Raw genomic sequence first — 17,739 nt, 5'->3', positions numbered from 1 at the left:
TTTGGTGTACTGTTGTTAGGTTTTGTCTAGGCCTCCTAATGTCAAAATGTGAACATCAGGATCAGGAGGACTGCTTAAATATCAGTTTCTGACATATATACAAACACATAGTTGGGTAATAACTAGTAACATTTACATGAGGAATCTTTTGGAAGATATACTTTTAGGAGTATTTTTACTACAATGTACTTGTTACTTTTGATTGAGTATTTGTATTATGGAGTATTGTTACTCTTACTTGGATAAAATTTCTGGATACTCTACGCAACCCGACCCCGGATATGAATGAAAAACAAGTTTGTTTTAAACAAAAAAATCACCAGACACAGACACCTGTAGTTTTGTTTTATAAGGTTTTTTCATTAAAGGAAATTGATTTAGGAAAATGTTTCTTTTGTCAAATTTTGTTATTTTGTAATTATGTCATTTATATGAATCATTTTCATTCAGGTATTTAAAATACCAAAATTTACACATAACTATATTTTGGTCTGTTTGATGATTAAGTGATTGATATTTTTGATCAGTTACACAGTACTTTAAAGAAAACAATTTACAACAATATTTTTCACTCTTACTTGAGTAATTCCTTTTACTTGAGATAAAACATGTTGAAGTAGTAGATACACAGCTCCTCTGTTTGACAACCGCCCCACGTGCTTACTTTGTTTACATTCTGCACAGAGTGCACGCGGTTGTCACTACTCGCCCTCTCATTGGCTTGACGTCACATTGCTTCCTCCCACAGGCGGGACCTGTGAGCGGAAGCGGTTTCTACATCGCTTAAAAAATCAACTATAACTCCGTCAAATTCAAGAAATGCTACCTCATTCCTATGTGTATCGCTTCATAAAGGATTTCTGCGTCGTTAAAATTCAACCGCGATAAACGGAAAGTTCGGTTTTCCTCTTAAAAACGTTGCTTCGCTTCGGTGACCGTTAGAAACCAACGAAGGCACGGAAAAAACACGACGAAACGGTCGCTAAGCTTCATTCTGGGGTCGTTTTTAGTCGTTATACATCAAAATAAAGCAAGAGCAACCGATTTTACCCGCTCGGTGCTGTCCATTTGCAAAAAATCACAGTTCAGATTTGAACATTTAGCGCGTTTGTGTTAACCGGGAACGGGCATGCGCACTGGCGCCGACAGGCAGATGCGGATATAAGGATTGGCGCCGGCGCCACAGCTGATGCATTCATTCATTCTTCGCTGAGGAGGTAAGATCCTCGAACCTCTGAGAAGGTCTACTGATATATCTACATGATTTTATAACGAGCTCAGTAATGCTAAGTCATTGTTTAGACTTTTAGTTGGCAGATTAGCTGGAAAATTGCACTATTATAGCAAAGTTCTGGGTTGAGTGACTTTCCAATAGGCCAAGAGAGGAACTTCTGACCATGTAGCTTTAACTCCAGCTTTGCTGCATTACACGAACTTCATAAATCGTGTTATATCTGCTCTATAACATTTTTGTCCTGAAAGCACATCAAGTTCAGAGCGTTGAACAGTAGTTTGGGTAGTGTGTTTAAAAGCAGGTTTTCAGTGTCATCTGACCTTTCAACGGTTATCTTAAGTAAAAAAATAGTTTCCTAGTATTTCAGATTGAAGCTGATGATTTATAGTTTATCTGTATTTTGGAGGGTTAGTCGGTTATTGTTGACCTAGTTAGCTGTTAGTTTGCTAAGTACAGTAGCTGCCCTCCTCAGATTAGCCTCGCATTGGTTGCAGTTTACCCGTCTTTATTGGCGCTGCATTGGTTATAAAACTCATCGTATTCAGATATGTGGTTCTCGTACCCCTGCTCTGTCAGTTGGTAATTGTCTAAGGTTAATAACAGCCATCTTTAGCGGTCTTCTTTCTCAGTTTTCCCTCGCAGATTTGGGGGTAGTTTCGAAGAGGCAGGGCTCAAATCCTCCCGCTTCTCCGTTGTCGAAATTGGCGCGTCTTTGAGTTTCAAACCTCTCTAAAACCCAATAATTTGGATGTTTTGTCGACTCAAACTTTAGTGAACACGTTTAGAGACATGTGGGTCGTCATTAAAGCCGATAAACTGGAATTGAAATGTTGTATTTTTGAGCTTTTTTGTCTGAAACGGAGGGAGTTGTCAGCCCCCCTTCTTCCAGGCATTACCATGATAGCTCACAGAACCTGGCCAGCTAGTTTCTCTTTTTATCACGTTTTATTTACTTTAGCGTGTTTTCAATGAGCTGGAGATCTGCATTGTATCTCCATGTGCTTCTTCAGCCTGTGTTAGTAGACCAACTATGGATTGTTAAGTTTTTTACTGGGTGTATTAATCACAAGCTAGCCCTGCTGTCCCTAAATTAGCTACAGATTATACACAAAGTTCAGACTCAACTATTCAAATTAGGAGTTTTTATTCTGCATCTAATAAAGAAACCTTCTCCTGCTCAACCAATAGTTTCCAAGCTTTATATAACATAATTTTAATAACTTTTACCTTTTTTATTTTTAGACAATTTAAGCATTTAGCAACCTTATCAGTGATTCATGTAGAGATGCACCGATCAGGCTTTTACCGGCTGAAGCAGATTTCCTGTTTTTCTTTGAGGTCTGACCTTTTAGTTTTGACCCACTCCTGTTTTTCTAAGAACTATGAAAGGCATTGGAGGGAATGATATGATCCTCATTTATTCATCAAAGCATAACTATAATCTTGATTAGATTTTTATCAAATCTAATCATTTGTGTCATAACATCTACACGATGTGTTTGGAGACCAGAAATGCTTTAAATTCTTATTTTTGAGGAATTTGATTGATTGAATTTGACTAGTATGAAGAGCAAATTAAATTTTTGACTAATTATCTGAGAAAGATTGCAAAGTTTCAGTATTTATTTAGATGTTTCAATGCTTATTTTGTTGTTAGGATTTCTTCCTAATATGATCCTAATTTTATGTACAGTGTCCAATTCTCCTGTAGTTTCTGTAAATATTTTTACAATTCTTCACAAATCTTAACTTGTTATTTCCAGGAGAGCCATAAGAATAAATCTGCACTATGTCTAGACGCAGGTAAGCATCTACAAGTTCACAATTTCTTAATTTCAAACTTTTAAGCTAAAAAGAAAAATCTGAATAGAAATAGATTTAAATTGTTTTTATTAATTGTATATCAGTAAGAGGAACCTAAAATGGTCATTTTCATCTCAGTGGTCGCCTCACGCTTCAAGCCAGGAATTCAAATGCAGCCAAACCCGCAGTCCGAGAGCCACTAAAGAAAAGGAAGTCTGAGGTTTGTCTTGTTTTTGTTTGTATCTAGCTAGTAAATAGTTAGCTTACTTGAACATGAATTCATTTCTTTGCTTTCCGCCTCAGCCAAAGAAGAAGCTTCAACCTGCAGCCAAGAAACAGAACTATGAAATACAGGTCAGTTTGCTACACGTCAACTCCAGATGATTGTGTGTTTATAGCTGATAAGAGCTCTGCCCAGGATGTGTTTTACTACTTTATCTTCATTTAGTAGAACCCTCCCAGTAAACTGCATTTTTACCCTCCATGTCCATTTTTACAAAGTTGTAGATTATAATAAATAACTTTCTTTTGTTCTTTGTTTTTTTTTTTTTGTTGTTTTGTTTTTTTTAGATTGCTTTTGTTATAATAGAACTAGTTGAAGGGAATAAGTTTTGAACTTGGGAGACTGTGATGATGCAGTACCGACTCTTTACCAGAAGAGTTCACTATTTCAGTTAACTTAAAACCAAATTATACCTAGTTTGGGGTTTGTAGCAGCTTTAATCTTACAGGTAACATCTCCAGAATTCACATGAGGCTTGATTGTTTTCTAAAAACAAAATCTCTAAACATTTATTTAAGCAAAATATCTGTTCTTAAATTCTGAGTTTATAAATATATATATATATATAGATAGATATTTTGTATTTTTTACTTGATACTTTGGACATTAAAAAAATAATATATATATATATATATATATATATATATATACATACAGTACAGACCAAAAGTTTGGACACACAGTTGTGTCCAAACTTTTGGTCTGTACTGTACATATTTTGATTTTCACTGCAATGTCCCATGTTAGTGTGCATTTAAAGTTTGCTGTTCCTGCTTTTCCAGACGTGTTGGTCGGAGGATGGCCCCAGTCCGTGTATTCTCATTGAAACTCCTCACAAGGAACTGGAACCCTCAGACCCATCCAGCTTCAAGCACTACCAGTTCAAGAACCTTTTCATCAAGGCCTCCCCCATCCCTTGCCTCAGGTACGTTTGGGTTTTGCACATCAATGAAGCCATTGTAGTTCAACACTTCTCACTGAAATGGTTGTTGATCCACAATTTAAAATGTCAGTATAAGCTCTGAGGTAAACAGGGTCACATGATGGGTGTGTGAATGGTTTGGTTCTTAGTGTCGTCAGACGGTATGAACCAGTTGAATATCTTTTGGTTTGCAAATGACTGAAAAGTTTGTTTCTTTTTCTTTCCTTTTCATCCCAGCTGGGCGAGTTCAGACGACGTTTGGATTAAAATGCTCAACAAGGAGCTGAAGTACGTTCATGATAAGAGCTACTTGCAGCGGCATCCCAAACTGCAGCCCAAGATGAGGGCGATCTTGTTGGACTGGCTGCTGGAGGCGAGTACCTAGCAGAGCAGTGGTTTATGTCATCACATTCTTGGTGAACCTGTGGGATTTTGATGTTGTTGCCTTTGTGCAGGTGAGTGAGGTGTACAACCTCCACAGACAGACGGCATACCTGGCCCAGGACTACTTTGACCGCTTCATGCTGACTCAGGAGGACGTCGACAAAGATCACCTTCAGCTCATTGGCATCACAGCCCTCTTCATCGCCTCCAAGACAGAAGTTAGTCTTCACTTCTTGCTTTTCTAGTGTTTATATCCTAGCAGAATAGTTTTCACTAAAATGTTTTTCTCTCTTTAGGAAATTTATCCTCCTAAAATCTACGAGTTTGCGTACGTCACAGATGGAGCGTGTAACATGTGGGACATCCAGCGCACAGAGCTTCGCATATTAAAGGTACAGCAGCGGTTTCTGTCCTCGTTTTGAATGGAGAGGCTGTTTTTCTGCTCCAACATGATGGTTGTTTTTCTGCTCTAACATGATGGTCTTCCTGCAGGCATTGGACTGGAACTTGTGTCCAGAGACTCCCATCTCCTGGCTCAAGCTGTACGTTCAGGTGGAAGCCCAGAAGGATGGAGAAAACTTCCTGGAGCCGCAGTTTTCTCAGGAGACGTACATCCAGATCACACAGGTATCTTCGCTTCCTCACGAACTCTTTAAATGTTTTAAATGTTCAGAGTGTGACCTCTGCCTTCATCTCCTTCAGCTGTTAGATTTGTGCATGATGGACATCAGTTCGTTGGACTACAGCTACAGCATTCTTGCTGCTGCCGCCTTCTGTCACTTCTCTACGTTTGACGTTGTTCATAAAGTCTCAGGTGGGTTTCCACTCTGCCTCTGCACATTTTGCAGGCTGTGTATGAATATTCCAGGTCATAACCAGTGAGTTTCTGCCTCTGTTTGGCAGGCCTGACCTGGGAGAGCGTGTTTCCCTGTTATCAGTGGATGAGTCCCTTCATGGACACGCTGCGCTCTGAAGTCAAGCCGCAGCTGAAAAACTTTCCCAAAGTCAAAACCGACGACAGACACAACATCCAGACGCATGTGGCCTATCTGGACCTGCTGGTGAGGAAACGCATCTGTTCATCAATCTGTAATGATATTCTGACCTGCTTGATGATAGTCAGAATGAGAAACTGCAGAAAACTGACAATAATTTAGACTGTTGAAGCATTAGTATTCAACACATTCCTGAAGTATAAAACTTATTTCTCTCAAGTTCTTTATAAAATGGAAAATGTAATTGTGTTTATAGAAACAAACTCTTTACATGTATTGTAAATTAATTTCTTTAATAAATATCACAACTTGTCAAAGAACTGATGTGATGCAGGCTGTGATTCTCCATTCAATAAGGGTCATTTCAATGCTTTTTGACCACTAGAACTCTGTTTATTACAATAAGTAAAATAATATAGCAATTAAGCATTTAAAATTTGCTTTTTTGACAAAATCATTAATGTCAAAAGAAAAAAATAAATTCTTAAAACTTGGATATTCGCCCCTGAAGGAGATGAACCTAATTAAACAGTGCTTTGTGTTCATGTATTATATTGATGCAGCCTAATTGACATTAAATATCCTCTTGTAGAAGTCAGTTCTCACTTTGACTTTTTTTTATTGTCAAAGCAGAATTATAATTTTGATTACTTGGTAAGTAAATCAAACAATAAAATGTCTAAGTGGGGATTTTTTTGTTTGTACAAATTGTTTTTCTTAGCCAATTAACACGTTTTTTATTTATTTTCCCTCCCATCTTTGTGCAGAGAAAAGCTCAGGAGCGTCAAATCGACAGCCCCGACTGTCAGCTGTCACCTGTTGCCATGGGGAAGATTCTGACCCCGCCCAGCAGCACAGAAAAGTCGACCAATCCCTGAACTGGACCCCATCAACAGGACCCACTACCTCTCTTCAGGACAACTTGACGCCACAGTTGAGTCGTTGTAGCGACACGTGATGTGGAGAACAAAAGTTTTTATGTTTGGTTGTTTTAACACTAAGCTCTAACTTCTGGCAGCCATAACAGATCAGACAAGAAACTGATCTGTTTTTTAATCAGTTTCAGATTGATCAGTTTAATGATTCACCAGATTGATTAAATCAGCGTCTCCCAACCCTGGTCCTCAAGGAACACTTCAGTCCAGCTGATAACTGATTAACCGGCAGATTAAAGCAGGGGAACCTAAAACATGTAAGACAGTGTGCCTTGAGGACCAGGGCTGGGAAACACTGGATTAAATCATCAGTCTGGTGATGGATGATTTAATCTGTCATAACTTTGCTACAACAGTTTTCACCCACCTGGTCTTTCCTCCGTGTGAGCCGTCATCTGGGAGTTTCACTGGTGCTGATCTTAAACTTGAAGCTTTGATGCTTTCTTATGGTGCTTCAGTTGATTCTCAGGAAGTGAGAAAAACCTGCTTTTGTTCTTACTTACGACAGTCATTCCATTTTAAACGGGTACAATTAGACGTGTGCCACCTTTAGGTCTGTTTTTTTTATGTCTGAAAGTAAATCTGTCCTTTATGGAGGATTGTCACCTTTAGAACAAACAGCTTGATTTTTTTTTTTTTTGATGCCAGAAGCATTTCATAGCGACCAGAATTATAGGAATTATTTTTATTTTATTTTTTTTCCTATTTAGGTGTTTAATGCACCTGACCTGCTTGTGGCAAAAAAAAATTACAATTTTGTATATTTGTTGCAATCTGGTTGCAATCTTTTGTTACGTTCCTGGAAAACTTGACCTTTGTGCAAATTATAAATTTTTTTTTTTGCTTTTTCATTTTAAGTGCTTGTATTTATTAATAAGCCTTCGTAAGTAAAGGAAAAATGTTCATATGTAAAATCTTTTATTGATTGAACTTAGTCTGGTCACTCAGTGCCTAAGGCAAAAAGGTATTTATGACTTTTGCTCCATAACATCTATTCATTTGAGGTTCAGCATTAAATGTTGTACATAAGGATGTCTTCAGTGCCTTTTTTTATATAAGAAAAATCTGTACATGAACTTAATTTAAAACTGAGTGAGCCAAAAAGTTTAAATCCATCAAACCTGTGACTGTAAACCTCCGCAGTGAACACATAAACCATGTGAACTGTGTATAAATGTTAAAGAATGTTTTTGTACATAGAGCAATTTTAACAGAAAATTGTAATTTCCTTTTTGTATTAATGTTTTAAATAAATGTTTAAAGTGTTTTTGGTCTTTGTTTTTACTTCCATGAAGTAAAATGCCTGAATGATTCTTCTAAGCAAAGGGTGTCAAAGTGGAGGCCGTTTCAAAATAGAAAAAGACAAATGAACTATTGTAAAAATGTATTCTAATAAAGCAACAGTCCAAAGCCCTCTACATATGTGCTAATTTCATTAAAAAAAATATTGTTGATCAGTTAGAACTTAAAGTTCTACCTGAATAGAAATCACAAACCAATTAAGCATTTTTAATTTTGATGAATTTTGTGGCCTACCATAAGTTTAAATGTATAAGTTTTGGACATGACTGTTAAAAGCTTTATAGAAATGCATATTTCATTTTTTCCCCCCTTGAATTTAAAAAAAAAGTCCCGAATAGAACAGTTCCACCATTTTAAGACTGCTGTTGAATTGAGTGAAAAAGTGTCAAGTAAAAATAAATCACTGGCAGAAGAAACATGAATTTTACTCTACGTTCACACTGCAGCTCGAAGCGACCCAGTTAGAGGCTTTTTAAACGAGTAGTTTTAGAAAAAATCCTGCATAACAATGTTGCTGTAGCACAAATTAAAGATGGCAGAGGAGTTTGGAAGATGTAAGAAGGGAAGGTCACACTTTCACAAACTAAGGTATAGAGATTAGTTTCTGTTCCACTTTTATGTCAGATGATTTATGATATCAGCTCCTAATTTCCATACTCATGCACTAAAGGAGTATTTCAGTAAAACTCTGCAGATGCGACACGTTGATGTTCCATGAGAGAAAAAACGGCTTCCTGTGACTCAAATCTGTGTGAGATTGTCTCGGGTTCAGCTCAGTAGGTTTCAGGTATCTGCTCACGTTGAGCAAGAGCTGCAAACCTTGTTGGCCAAAACCCTTTTATCGCATTACAACCAAAAAACGTCACTGTATTTTGCTGGGAGTCTATGATGCACCAAAACAAAAAAAAATCCATAAATGTTTAAAAGGGAGTAAAATGACATGATTTTGAAATGTGAAATCGCCTCCATTAGCCTAAATAAAATTAATCAAAACCAATAATGACCTTTACAAAGGTCATTGTTTAGCAAATAGACTCCGCCTGCATGTATTTCAACACATAGTATTAAAAAAATATGTAGATTTCTGCAAGGACTGACCTGTAATTATAAGTAATCAAATGAGCAAACGACACCTGACTTTCAACAGTTTTTACCTAATTTAGACATAAAATACAGGACAGAAAAAGTTATACTTTTCATATATGACAATAGGCCTCTATTGTCATAAACTAGACCAGAGGCCGGTTTGACTCTATAAAAACACAAATAGAGATAAAGCCATAAATTATGTTTATTTTATGACAAACCCTAAAATGGTTAATGTTAAAAACCAGATTTAAAAGACAAATAATACTTAAGGCATTAGATTAAATAAAAAATGCTAATGCTTTGAAATCATAACAAATCATAGCAAATCCACCACAGAATAAAACTATGTGGAAGTCAAATATAACATAAACATTTTATAGACAGAAAACACATTTTGTCTGGAAAGAGTTATTTAAAGAAAAAAATGTTAAAAAAAATCAACTCTCAGTTTCCCAAAATGTTTTTGTTGTTCTTATTGTTTTATTTGTGCTTTCTAAAATATAATGTTCATTTTATTTTCAGACTTCTTGGGGTTTTTTGGTTCAAAAATGTGAGAACATCAATATCTAAATTTGCAATTATAATTAATTTTATCATATTTTAAAAACAGAACATGAGTTTTATACAAACATAAATTCTTGTCCAGCACTCATTTTCCCCAAAAGTTGTTTTATTAAATTTTTAAAAATAAATTTAATATCTTGTGATACAGATTTATTTCAAAGCTGATATTTTCTTGTGTGTCATGGAGTTTTAAACCAACCAAAATTCAGTTTCTGTGTAAATTAGAATATCAAGTCAGATCAAAGAGGATTTTTATCACAGAATTATTTTTATGACCTATGCAGTTTAGAACCAGATTTAATTAATTTTACCCTAACCCTTACCATATCTTCCTGTGGAAGATTTCCTGTGTGCAACATCTCAATGGAAAATTAAGTGAAAGGAAAAAGTGTGATAGTAAAGGTGAAGCCTTAAGAAGATTGTGAAGAAAATGATTCCAATTTTCTAAGAAATCATCAATAGAGAGCCATAATCATCAAAGCAGACAGAAATAATCAGCTACAACAGGACAAACTTTATGGGGAAAAGGCTTTTTTATTTATTTTTTTATTAAAAGTCATATACAAAAGGAATAACCCATAATAGGCAGCTATAAAATGTTTATTTGTACATCATATTACACGGTGCATCTCTGCTCAGTTTAAACCTACAGGAATGCTGCAACATGTTCACACCTTCGCCTCGAAAAGCTCTGGATTTACAACAGATGCTGAACAGCGAAGAGGCCAAAACTCACTCAACATCTGCTTCACATCGACAGTTTATAAAAACACACACACACACACACGCCCACACACACACACACCCCCACGCCCACACACCCCCACACACACACACACACACACCTGTGTTACTCCATTTGGATGCATAGTTTTGAGCACAGTTCTTTCAGGGCTTATTTTACTTTTTTATTCTATTTCACTTTAGGCACCAGAAGAGAAACACAAAACCTGTTTCACCATCTGAAGGAAAGAACTTTAACTAATTCATACTGGAAGCTGCACAAAAAGCAACAACAAAAACTGACAGCTGAATCCAAAATAAGATTTAATAGAACAATAATGGAGAGCTGTGTCATAAAACCTTGAACTGGCAGCAGACATTTGAGTTGATTGAGTTTAAAATAAACCTTTTTACTCTGATTGTCCTCATCTCCACGAAGATCTGCATTCATCAGGCAACGTAATGAAAACCAGGTGGTAGACAATGCATTCGGGTTAAACTAATCACCCATTTCTGTTTTGATAGCAAAGAAACTTTAAAAAGTCATGTGCAGAAAACAAATGTTCTACTAAAGTCCAGGGCAATGTCTTCTATTTCTGTTTCTCTTTATCTCACCTTCAGGATGAGAAATTTACCGTCTGCTTTAATGCAGGTGAAACAAACGACCACAGCCCAGATAACAGCTGAATTTACAGGCGCTGAGCCGTGAAAAGACTGTCAAGTGGTCACTAAATAAACTCTGTAGGGTTGATTGGAGATTAGGGTGGCAGAAAGCAGCCTGGCTTTTTTCAGTCCCTTTATCTAACTCTGGATTTGCTTGATTGTATCTGCAAACTTTGATGAGAGCAAAACAAAAGAAAATGCAACAAATGTGGACTTTTAAAGTGTAAGATCACAATATGAGAATATTCAAGCGTTCTTTAGAACTGAACCAATTTCTACAGTTCAATATACAAAACCAAGATGCTAAAAATAATAAAAACTATACCTATATGTGGTCATTATGTTTGTTGGAACCATAAATAAAAGGATTGTGAATAAATTAATCAAATACTGGAAGTTGCATAATCTTAAAAAAAATAGTTTGACTTATCAACATCAACATACATTTGCTTTGAATGACATGTTTGCTTGTCTTTCCCATTTTAAAGAGCTAAAGTTAAAAATAAATGAGCTCTGGTGTCACATCATATTTATACCTCCTGGGAACAGGAAGTCATAAATTCAAATTTTAAGGGTTCCACATATAAACTATGAAGCTTAATTTTAATAACATTTTTAGAAGTATGAATAATTATCTCCACTGATTATCTTAAATCAAATTATGAATCACATGTTTGTGATTCATAATATCACTTTTTCTGAAAATCTGCTATAAAACAAATTAATTTTAAGTTTTTTTTTACATATATTTACCAGCAAAGCCAACAACTTTAACCAGGACTGAAAAGTAAATTTTAAAAGGTAAATCTGATCCCAAAATTTGAGTATTTTTGAAGGTTACATGATTGGCTTCATGTTGTACACACTTAATTTCTCTTTAGATTGGATATAAAATCTAAAACTGTTAAAGTTTGTGTGAAAGGGTAATAATTTCCAAAATGTATTTATTTATTTTCAGAATTTTATCTGGTTCAGCCTCACGTTTTTCTAATTTGTCACATTTAAACACATTTATCTCAGTAGATTCTTTCTTCTCTTCTCTCTTTAGCACCACCTAGTGTCTGGATGATAAATGTGCTAAAACCAAAACGGAGGTTTGTGTCAACAAGCATTTAAGCAGACTAATAAGTTCATCTTCAACTGCAAATAAATGTAAAACTAGGTTTGCTCCGATTTTGTTTAAATGAATGGAAATTTCAAAGCTGCTTGAAGATCAAATTTGTACGTAAAAAAGTGAGTTCTAGGACGGAAAAAGTGGAGTAACCAGCAAGTCAGCAGAGCATAACCAACAACCATCAAAGAGGATCCTCAATGAACTTCCTTAAGGGAGTAGAAAAATAATCTTATTTAAAAATGTACCAGTAAAGCTGATTTTACAAGGTGGAAAAAGTGTTTTACCCTCCAATATTACAAAAGTTCTGTTTCAAATTGATTGTTTTGTCCTATATGAAGACTGAATCCTCTTTTAGTGCAATAAGAAGGTAGAAAAGAGAAATTAAAAGCTTCTTTTTGAGTGTTTACACATCTTTTGAACCTGGGAGTTTAAAAATCTAAGTTTGTCTATGTTTATTTACAAAAAAACGCAAAGATCCTTGGAAAGACTTTTAGCATGTTTGACATTTTGAATATAAATTTCAAAGGAAAAACTTTCCGATCCAAAAATTCTCAAATAAAATGCAGTGAAAGAACAACTTGAGTCATTTTCAAGGCCTTAATGTTTTCTGAGATTTCAAGTGTAGCAGTGTAATTCTTCCACTCTGACCTCCAGCCACTGAAAGTTTCTCACATCATTTGATGGTGGTGTTGCTTCAGAGAAAACACTATTTGACCCCGAAAGTCCCATTTCGCAAACAGCAAAGCACAGCGACCCAGAAGCCTCTTACGAATTGAATAACTACATCACAAAGAAGATATTTTAATGGAAGAGGAAGAATGTTTCTGTGTAAAGCTGGTGAACCAGTAACGAGTTTTCTGTGCTTTTTTTTCCTTCTGAAGCACAGCGTCTCTGAAAAAAGGAGCGCAACACAATGAACCTCTAACATTGAATGTGTCTTTGAATTTCTCCCAACACTGGTGAACACAGAGGAGAGGAGCTGCTGCATTCACACAACATCCCATTTAAACCCTTTTTGTTGGATTAGATGTTCTGGAGCTAAATCTGCTGCTAAAACCTGCTGCATAGAGCCGCTTAGAACTTCATCTCCTAATCAGAGTTTTTCAAAGTGGGGCCACCAGGGGGCGCTATAGGGGCTTCTGAAAGTTGAAAGGAAAAAGCAAAAAAAAAAAATATATATATATATAATTTGATTAGAATTTGTTTTCCAATCATTATTATAAAATAAAACAAATGTTATTTGTTATTTCTGATATCAGTCAAATTTCTCAAGCTGTTCTGCTCATTAAGCTAGCCTAGCTAGTTAGCAGGAAATGGAAAAGTTTCTGACAAGAAAAAGAGAGAAGTAAACATCCAGCAGCAAAAACCTAAGAACTGTGGGAATAAAACTATCAGATGAGTGCAAAACATCAGATGAGTCCTGATAAAATTTTGCAGAAGATAATTCAAACTCAACTAAAATACACAAATAACACTAAAAAGAAAACCCTCCAATATGAACACATTAAAGCAAAGTCTGTTATTTATAGACATTTTAGTGGTAACAGAATTAATATTTGGTATTTATAATCTTTTAACCCTTTTAAAATGAGCCCTGTTGTATCTGTTTGATTACTCATAAACTAGAGTTTCTTTGGTTTTATTCCCCCTTTTCCTAAAATGACCAACTAAGAAGCAGAAATAAGCAAAACTTTCCTGTTTATGTCTGGACTTAAATTTGAAAGATTTGAGGACTGAAAATACCATAATTTACAGCTGGATCATTAATCAAATTTTTGGCTTATGAAGATTTTATTTTTGGAAAATTGTGATTGTTTTTTTTTTTTTACCACTTCTGGAGTTTTTATAGTTCATAGTGATGTCAGTGCGCACACACAGCAGATTTTTTCTGCCAATATTACAACTATATTCTCATAATTCAACAAAAAATTATCTTCAGCTGGTTCTAATACTCTGTATTACAACTCACAGAAAAGATGATGAAATAAAAGCCACTTTTGTGAATCATTATTTTTTCTTAGAAACTATGTGAGAAAAAAATTAAAATTGAAAATGTGATCTGGTATGAAAAAAAAGGATTTTATTTTGAAGCCATATTGCCCTGAGTAAATATCCCTGACAGGACCGTAATAGTGAATATAACCTGAAAATTTCTTGTTTGTTTTCTGAGGCTGTGTGAATGCAGCACTTCCAGACCCTATAAGCAAAGTAGGACTGTGTGGTCGTGGTTGAGTGGCTCCCCCTAGTGGTGCTGAGGCAGCGGGTCATGGCTGTGGCTCCTCTGTATGTAGGCTATTGCGTCCCTGTACGTGAGGCCCAGCTGTGGCCGGTCGTACATCTCACTCAGAGCCTGAAACTTCGGCCCCCACCGTGACAGCCTGTCACACACAAAACCCCCTTCATCCTCCTCCTCCTCTGGCTCCTCCTTTTTGTCCCCGGCAGCCATTCTTCTGCAGGAAACGGCCGACCCCAGAGAGCTGAGGCTTCCTGCTGAGGACCCGGAGCCCTCCACGCACCAGACGTGGTAGGCGTCGGCTGGAAACGCACCGCTGTCGTTGTCCGCCTCCCAGATGATTCGCTCCACGTAGCTTTTGAAGTCCACATGCGAGCGCGCCGCGGGCGGAGCATCGACGCAGCTGCCCGTGTCACTCATCTCTGTGTCCCTGCCCGCGTGGGAGGAATAGTTGGCGTAGGTGGCGTCGCTGCTGTAGCCGGCGCCAGCTGCGTGCTGATGGTGGTGGTGGTGATGGTGGTGGTGGTGAGGGATGCTGAGGTAGGGGGCGCCGGAGCTGCAGGAGGAGCCGGACGGATGCACCTCCTCCTGGGAGCCAGGGGAGGACTTGATGAGCGGGGCGGTGGTGCAGGAGGACGACTGGGACAAGCTGGAGCACAGAGGACGCTTCAGCTCCGTGATGTCATATGCATTCTGAAAGGAAGAAACCAAAAACATGTAGTCCATGAATTAAAGATCTCATTATAGTCAGGTCTCTGTTGAAGACATGAGCTTGTTTCTGGATGAACTTCAGCAACCAAGACTTTACTATGCGTCCTTGAAGAGGTTAGGATAGGTCTATGGGTTATACAAAACATGTTCATTGCACAAATCATTCTTTGATAACAAGGTTTCAGTTTGCTCACTTCTGAGCTTCTTTCAGAATGAGCTGCTTTAGGGCCTCTGTCACTTTAAATCCAAATAAGCTGCTTTTGGCCACGCCCTCCAACTCAGTGTTTACGTTCATAAGTGGAAAAGGCTGCAAAGTGATGCACAATTATACCGTACATTTTTGGAAAGCATTAGTAGAGCCTCATGCACAACCATCAAGAATGCAGCAGGTGATTTCTCGATAATAAATCAACAAAACTCTGATTCCTGGATCAACTTGTTCTCTGTTGAAATGTTCTGAATGTGAACAGGTGAGTATAAACTTTAAAAGCAGAAGGTTGAACATGTTTAGTGTTGTGTGTGTGTGTGTGTGTGACTGGGTACCTGGTCCTGCTCTCCTCCTCCTTCCTCGTTGTAGTTCAGGATGTTTTCTCGGATGTCTTCCCAGCTCTGGTGTTCAGCAGGGATGTGGTAAACTCCTCGCTTCCTGAACTTGTTTCGGCTGCCTTTCTGATTCCAAACGGTCACTGCCACCAACACCACTAAACACACACACACATGCACACCCCCACACAGGTATAGGAGGTAGAAGAAATTAATAGAGCATCTTGTCAAAATGAAACATATTTAAACCTTAAAGCATTACAGTTTAACAAAACAACCAGACATTTGCTTTATCACTGCTATATGCAACTTTTATAAAAACAATTATTTATAAAAAATATTTTTTTTCATATTTGTTGAAACTGTCACCCCAACCTGACAATATGAGACAGATAATCTGTGAAACGATCAAGCTCCTTCATCTCCTCCCAGTGCTACTATTGTCTGCTAAAATACACCGCTCCTGGTCAAAAACAACCAATCAGAGCCAGGAGGAGGGTCTTACTGCTATCAATCATCCGAGTGTATGCAACATAGCCTGCCACGAATGCTAAGGCCAGTTAGCATAGCCACCGATGACACCTGATAAACAGTTTCCTGTAACAGTGAATTGTTTCTCCACCATTAGAACATTTAGCAGTCAGTACATGAAGTTGATGGACAGCGCTAAGCCCCTCCTCCTGACTCTGATTGTTTGTTGTTGGTCAGGATCGATGCATTTCTTCAGACGGTGGACATCAATCTTTCAAATTTTGTGTCTCATAAACTGTTGCAACATGGTGAAAGTTTTAACAAATATGGAAAAAAACAGATTTTTGTAAAAATTAAACACTGCAGTTTTAAGGTGCAGGAGTGTGATATTGGCAAAACGTATGCTCAGATCACATAAAGCAACACAAAAAATTCACTTTAACAATCACTTGTTCTTACCAATAAAGACAAGCAGGCACATGCTGATGGCGAGGATGGAGCTGGGGCTGAGAGCAGTCATCCTCTGACCTTTGACCTGCCCCAGCTCACAATGTTGACCCCTAAATCCCTCCTGACAGCGGCACTGGTAGCTGTCAGCTGACAGGGGATGGCATGTGCCGCCATTACGACAGGAGGACGGGCCGCAGGGTGACGGTACGCAGCGCTGGAGACCGGACTCATCGGTGACGGTCACCTGAGGGCCTGGACACCTGCAGCGGGTCGAAGTCCAGCAGAGATGACTGGATGAGCACCAACTGGCACAAATACCCTAAAAAAGCTTCATCAAACCTGAATATGTTTAACTCAGTTCACTTTATTCTGTGTGGGTTTGCGTTCATGCATTATTTACTTGCACTGGTGTTTTCTCCACAGGTCGATGCAGCGCAGCGGGCTGCGACAGGGCTGGCTTCTGCATGCGTCGCTGGAGCAACCCGAGGTGACCCCCCGCCGCTCCAGCAGCGTCACCAGGTCCCGGCTCTGGCCGTCCAGAGGGAGGATGTGGCCGTTAAAACGGACGTCCCGCAGGCAGCCTGTACGGAAAAACGGCAACATCTGATTGAAAAGACAAACTGGCGGTTTACTTGAGGTGTCAGACCAAAGTTTTGATGACTTTACCAGGCCAGAACAAGCTGTTGAACAAGGTGTAAACAGTGTATCACGTAAAATCATGAAGGTCTATCAAAACAACTCAATGTTTGAAAGTCAAACTGTTATCAGAATGTAGTTCTGCTGCTTTCCAAACCAAAATAAAACCGTTTCTCACTTGTTCAAAATGCTTAGTAAGGTCTGAATATTAATAAAGTATAAATTGGTGTTTTTCTTGTCCTTTAACTAGTATTGCAGTTACTGTGCCCTGCGAAAGTATTCCTACTGTTTATCGTCTGTTTTCTTAAGATTTTATGTGATGGACCACCATGGAGTAAAGCATAAATCTCAAGTAGACAGAAGATTTTATATGTTTACAGCATTTTTTGAAAAGAAAAAGTTGAAGTGTGGCATGCATTTGCAGTCAGAGTCCAAAACTTACAACATATTTCAGCTAAAAACTATTTACAGCTCAGAAGTTCGTCCTGATTCTTTGGACTCACAAGTGACAGGTTGTAATGCAACAATATGTGAAGAGATTCACATATTGTGAATTTGTGAATTCACAATATGTGAATTTTATGCCTACACTCTGTAAAGGAAATACCAAAACCAAAGAGACCCAATAACATGTAAAGCTAATTATTTAACTCGCATTAACTTTTTTAAATTTAGGTTAAATAA

The 17,739-nt window shown here is 37.6% G+C and overlaps 2 protein-coding genes and 1 long non-coding RNA gene across 4 annotated transcripts in view; 2 read left to right on the top strand and 1 right to left on the bottom strand.

The window, feature by feature from the left end:
- The first annotated feature begins 796 nt into the window (after window positions 1–796).
- ccne2 (cyclin E2) lies at window positions 797–7,823 on the top strand. The gene is made up of 12 exons (XM_032554820.1): window positions 797–1,217; window positions 2,998–3,037; window positions 3,176–3,257; window positions 3,341–3,391; window positions 4,103–4,245; window positions 4,480–4,615; window positions 4,698–4,844; window positions 4,923–5,018; window positions 5,119–5,253; window positions 5,329–5,440; window positions 5,530–5,687; window positions 6,389–7,823. Exons 2-12 carry the CDS (start codon window positions 3,024–3,026, stop codon window positions 6,497–6,499), a joined length of 1,185 nt encoding a protein of 394 aa, XP_032410711.1. The 5' UTR covers window positions 797–1,217; window positions 2,998–3,023; the 3' UTR covers window positions 6,500–7,823.
- A 2,202-nt stretch (window positions 7,824–10,025) lies between these two features.
- Window positions 10,026–17,739, bottom strand: part of LOC116717691 (neural-cadherin) — a 133,350-nt gene continuing 125,636 nt past the window's right edge. The window contains exons 31-34 of the mRNA XM_032559235.1: window positions 16,820–17,000; window positions 16,429–16,679; window positions 15,499–15,656; window positions 10,026–14,937 (exon numbers count right to left, since the gene is read on the bottom strand). Of these exons, the coding sequence (XP_032415126.1) occupies window positions 14,254–14,937; window positions 15,499–15,656; window positions 16,429–16,679; window positions 16,820–17,000 (1,274 nt within the window). The 3' untranslated portion in view covers window positions 10,026–14,253. The remainder of the gene's footprint in view (window positions 14,938–15,498; window positions 15,657–16,428; window positions 16,680–16,819; window positions 17,001–17,739) is intronic.
- On the top strand, window positions 14,426–17,301 carry LOC116717692 (uncharacterized). Of its 2 annotated transcripts, none has more exons than XR_004338788.1 (2): window positions 14,426–14,535; window positions 16,843–17,301. It is a non-coding gene; the product is annotated as an uncharacterized LOC116717692 (long non-coding RNA). The 2 variants fall into 2 exon arrangements; XR_004338787.1 differs by lacking the exon at window positions 14,426–14,535 and adding an exon at window positions 15,007–15,425.

This window comes from Xiphophorus hellerii, chromosome 3 (assembly GCF_003331165.1).
Source record: "Xiphophorus hellerii strain 12219 chromosome 3, Xiphophorus_hellerii-4.1, whole genome shotgun sequence".
NCBI lineage: Eukaryota > Metazoa > Chordata > Actinopteri > Cyprinodontiformes > Poeciliidae > Xiphophorus > Xiphophorus hellerii.
The sequence above is the reverse complement of the archived record's forward strand: the minus strand, read 5'-3'. Positions and strand labels throughout refer to the sequence as shown.

Coding starts and splice junctions, on each gene's coding strand:
- ccne2 (XM_032554820.1), top strand. Junction 4,246..4,479: donor TCCCCCATCCCTTGCCTCAG/GTACGTTTGGGT, acceptor TTTTCATCCCAG/CTGGGCGAGTTCAGACGACG. Junction 4,616..4,697: donor TGTTGGACTGGCTGCTGGAG/GCGAGTACCTAG, acceptor GCCTTTGTGCAG/GTGAGTGAGGTGTACAACCT.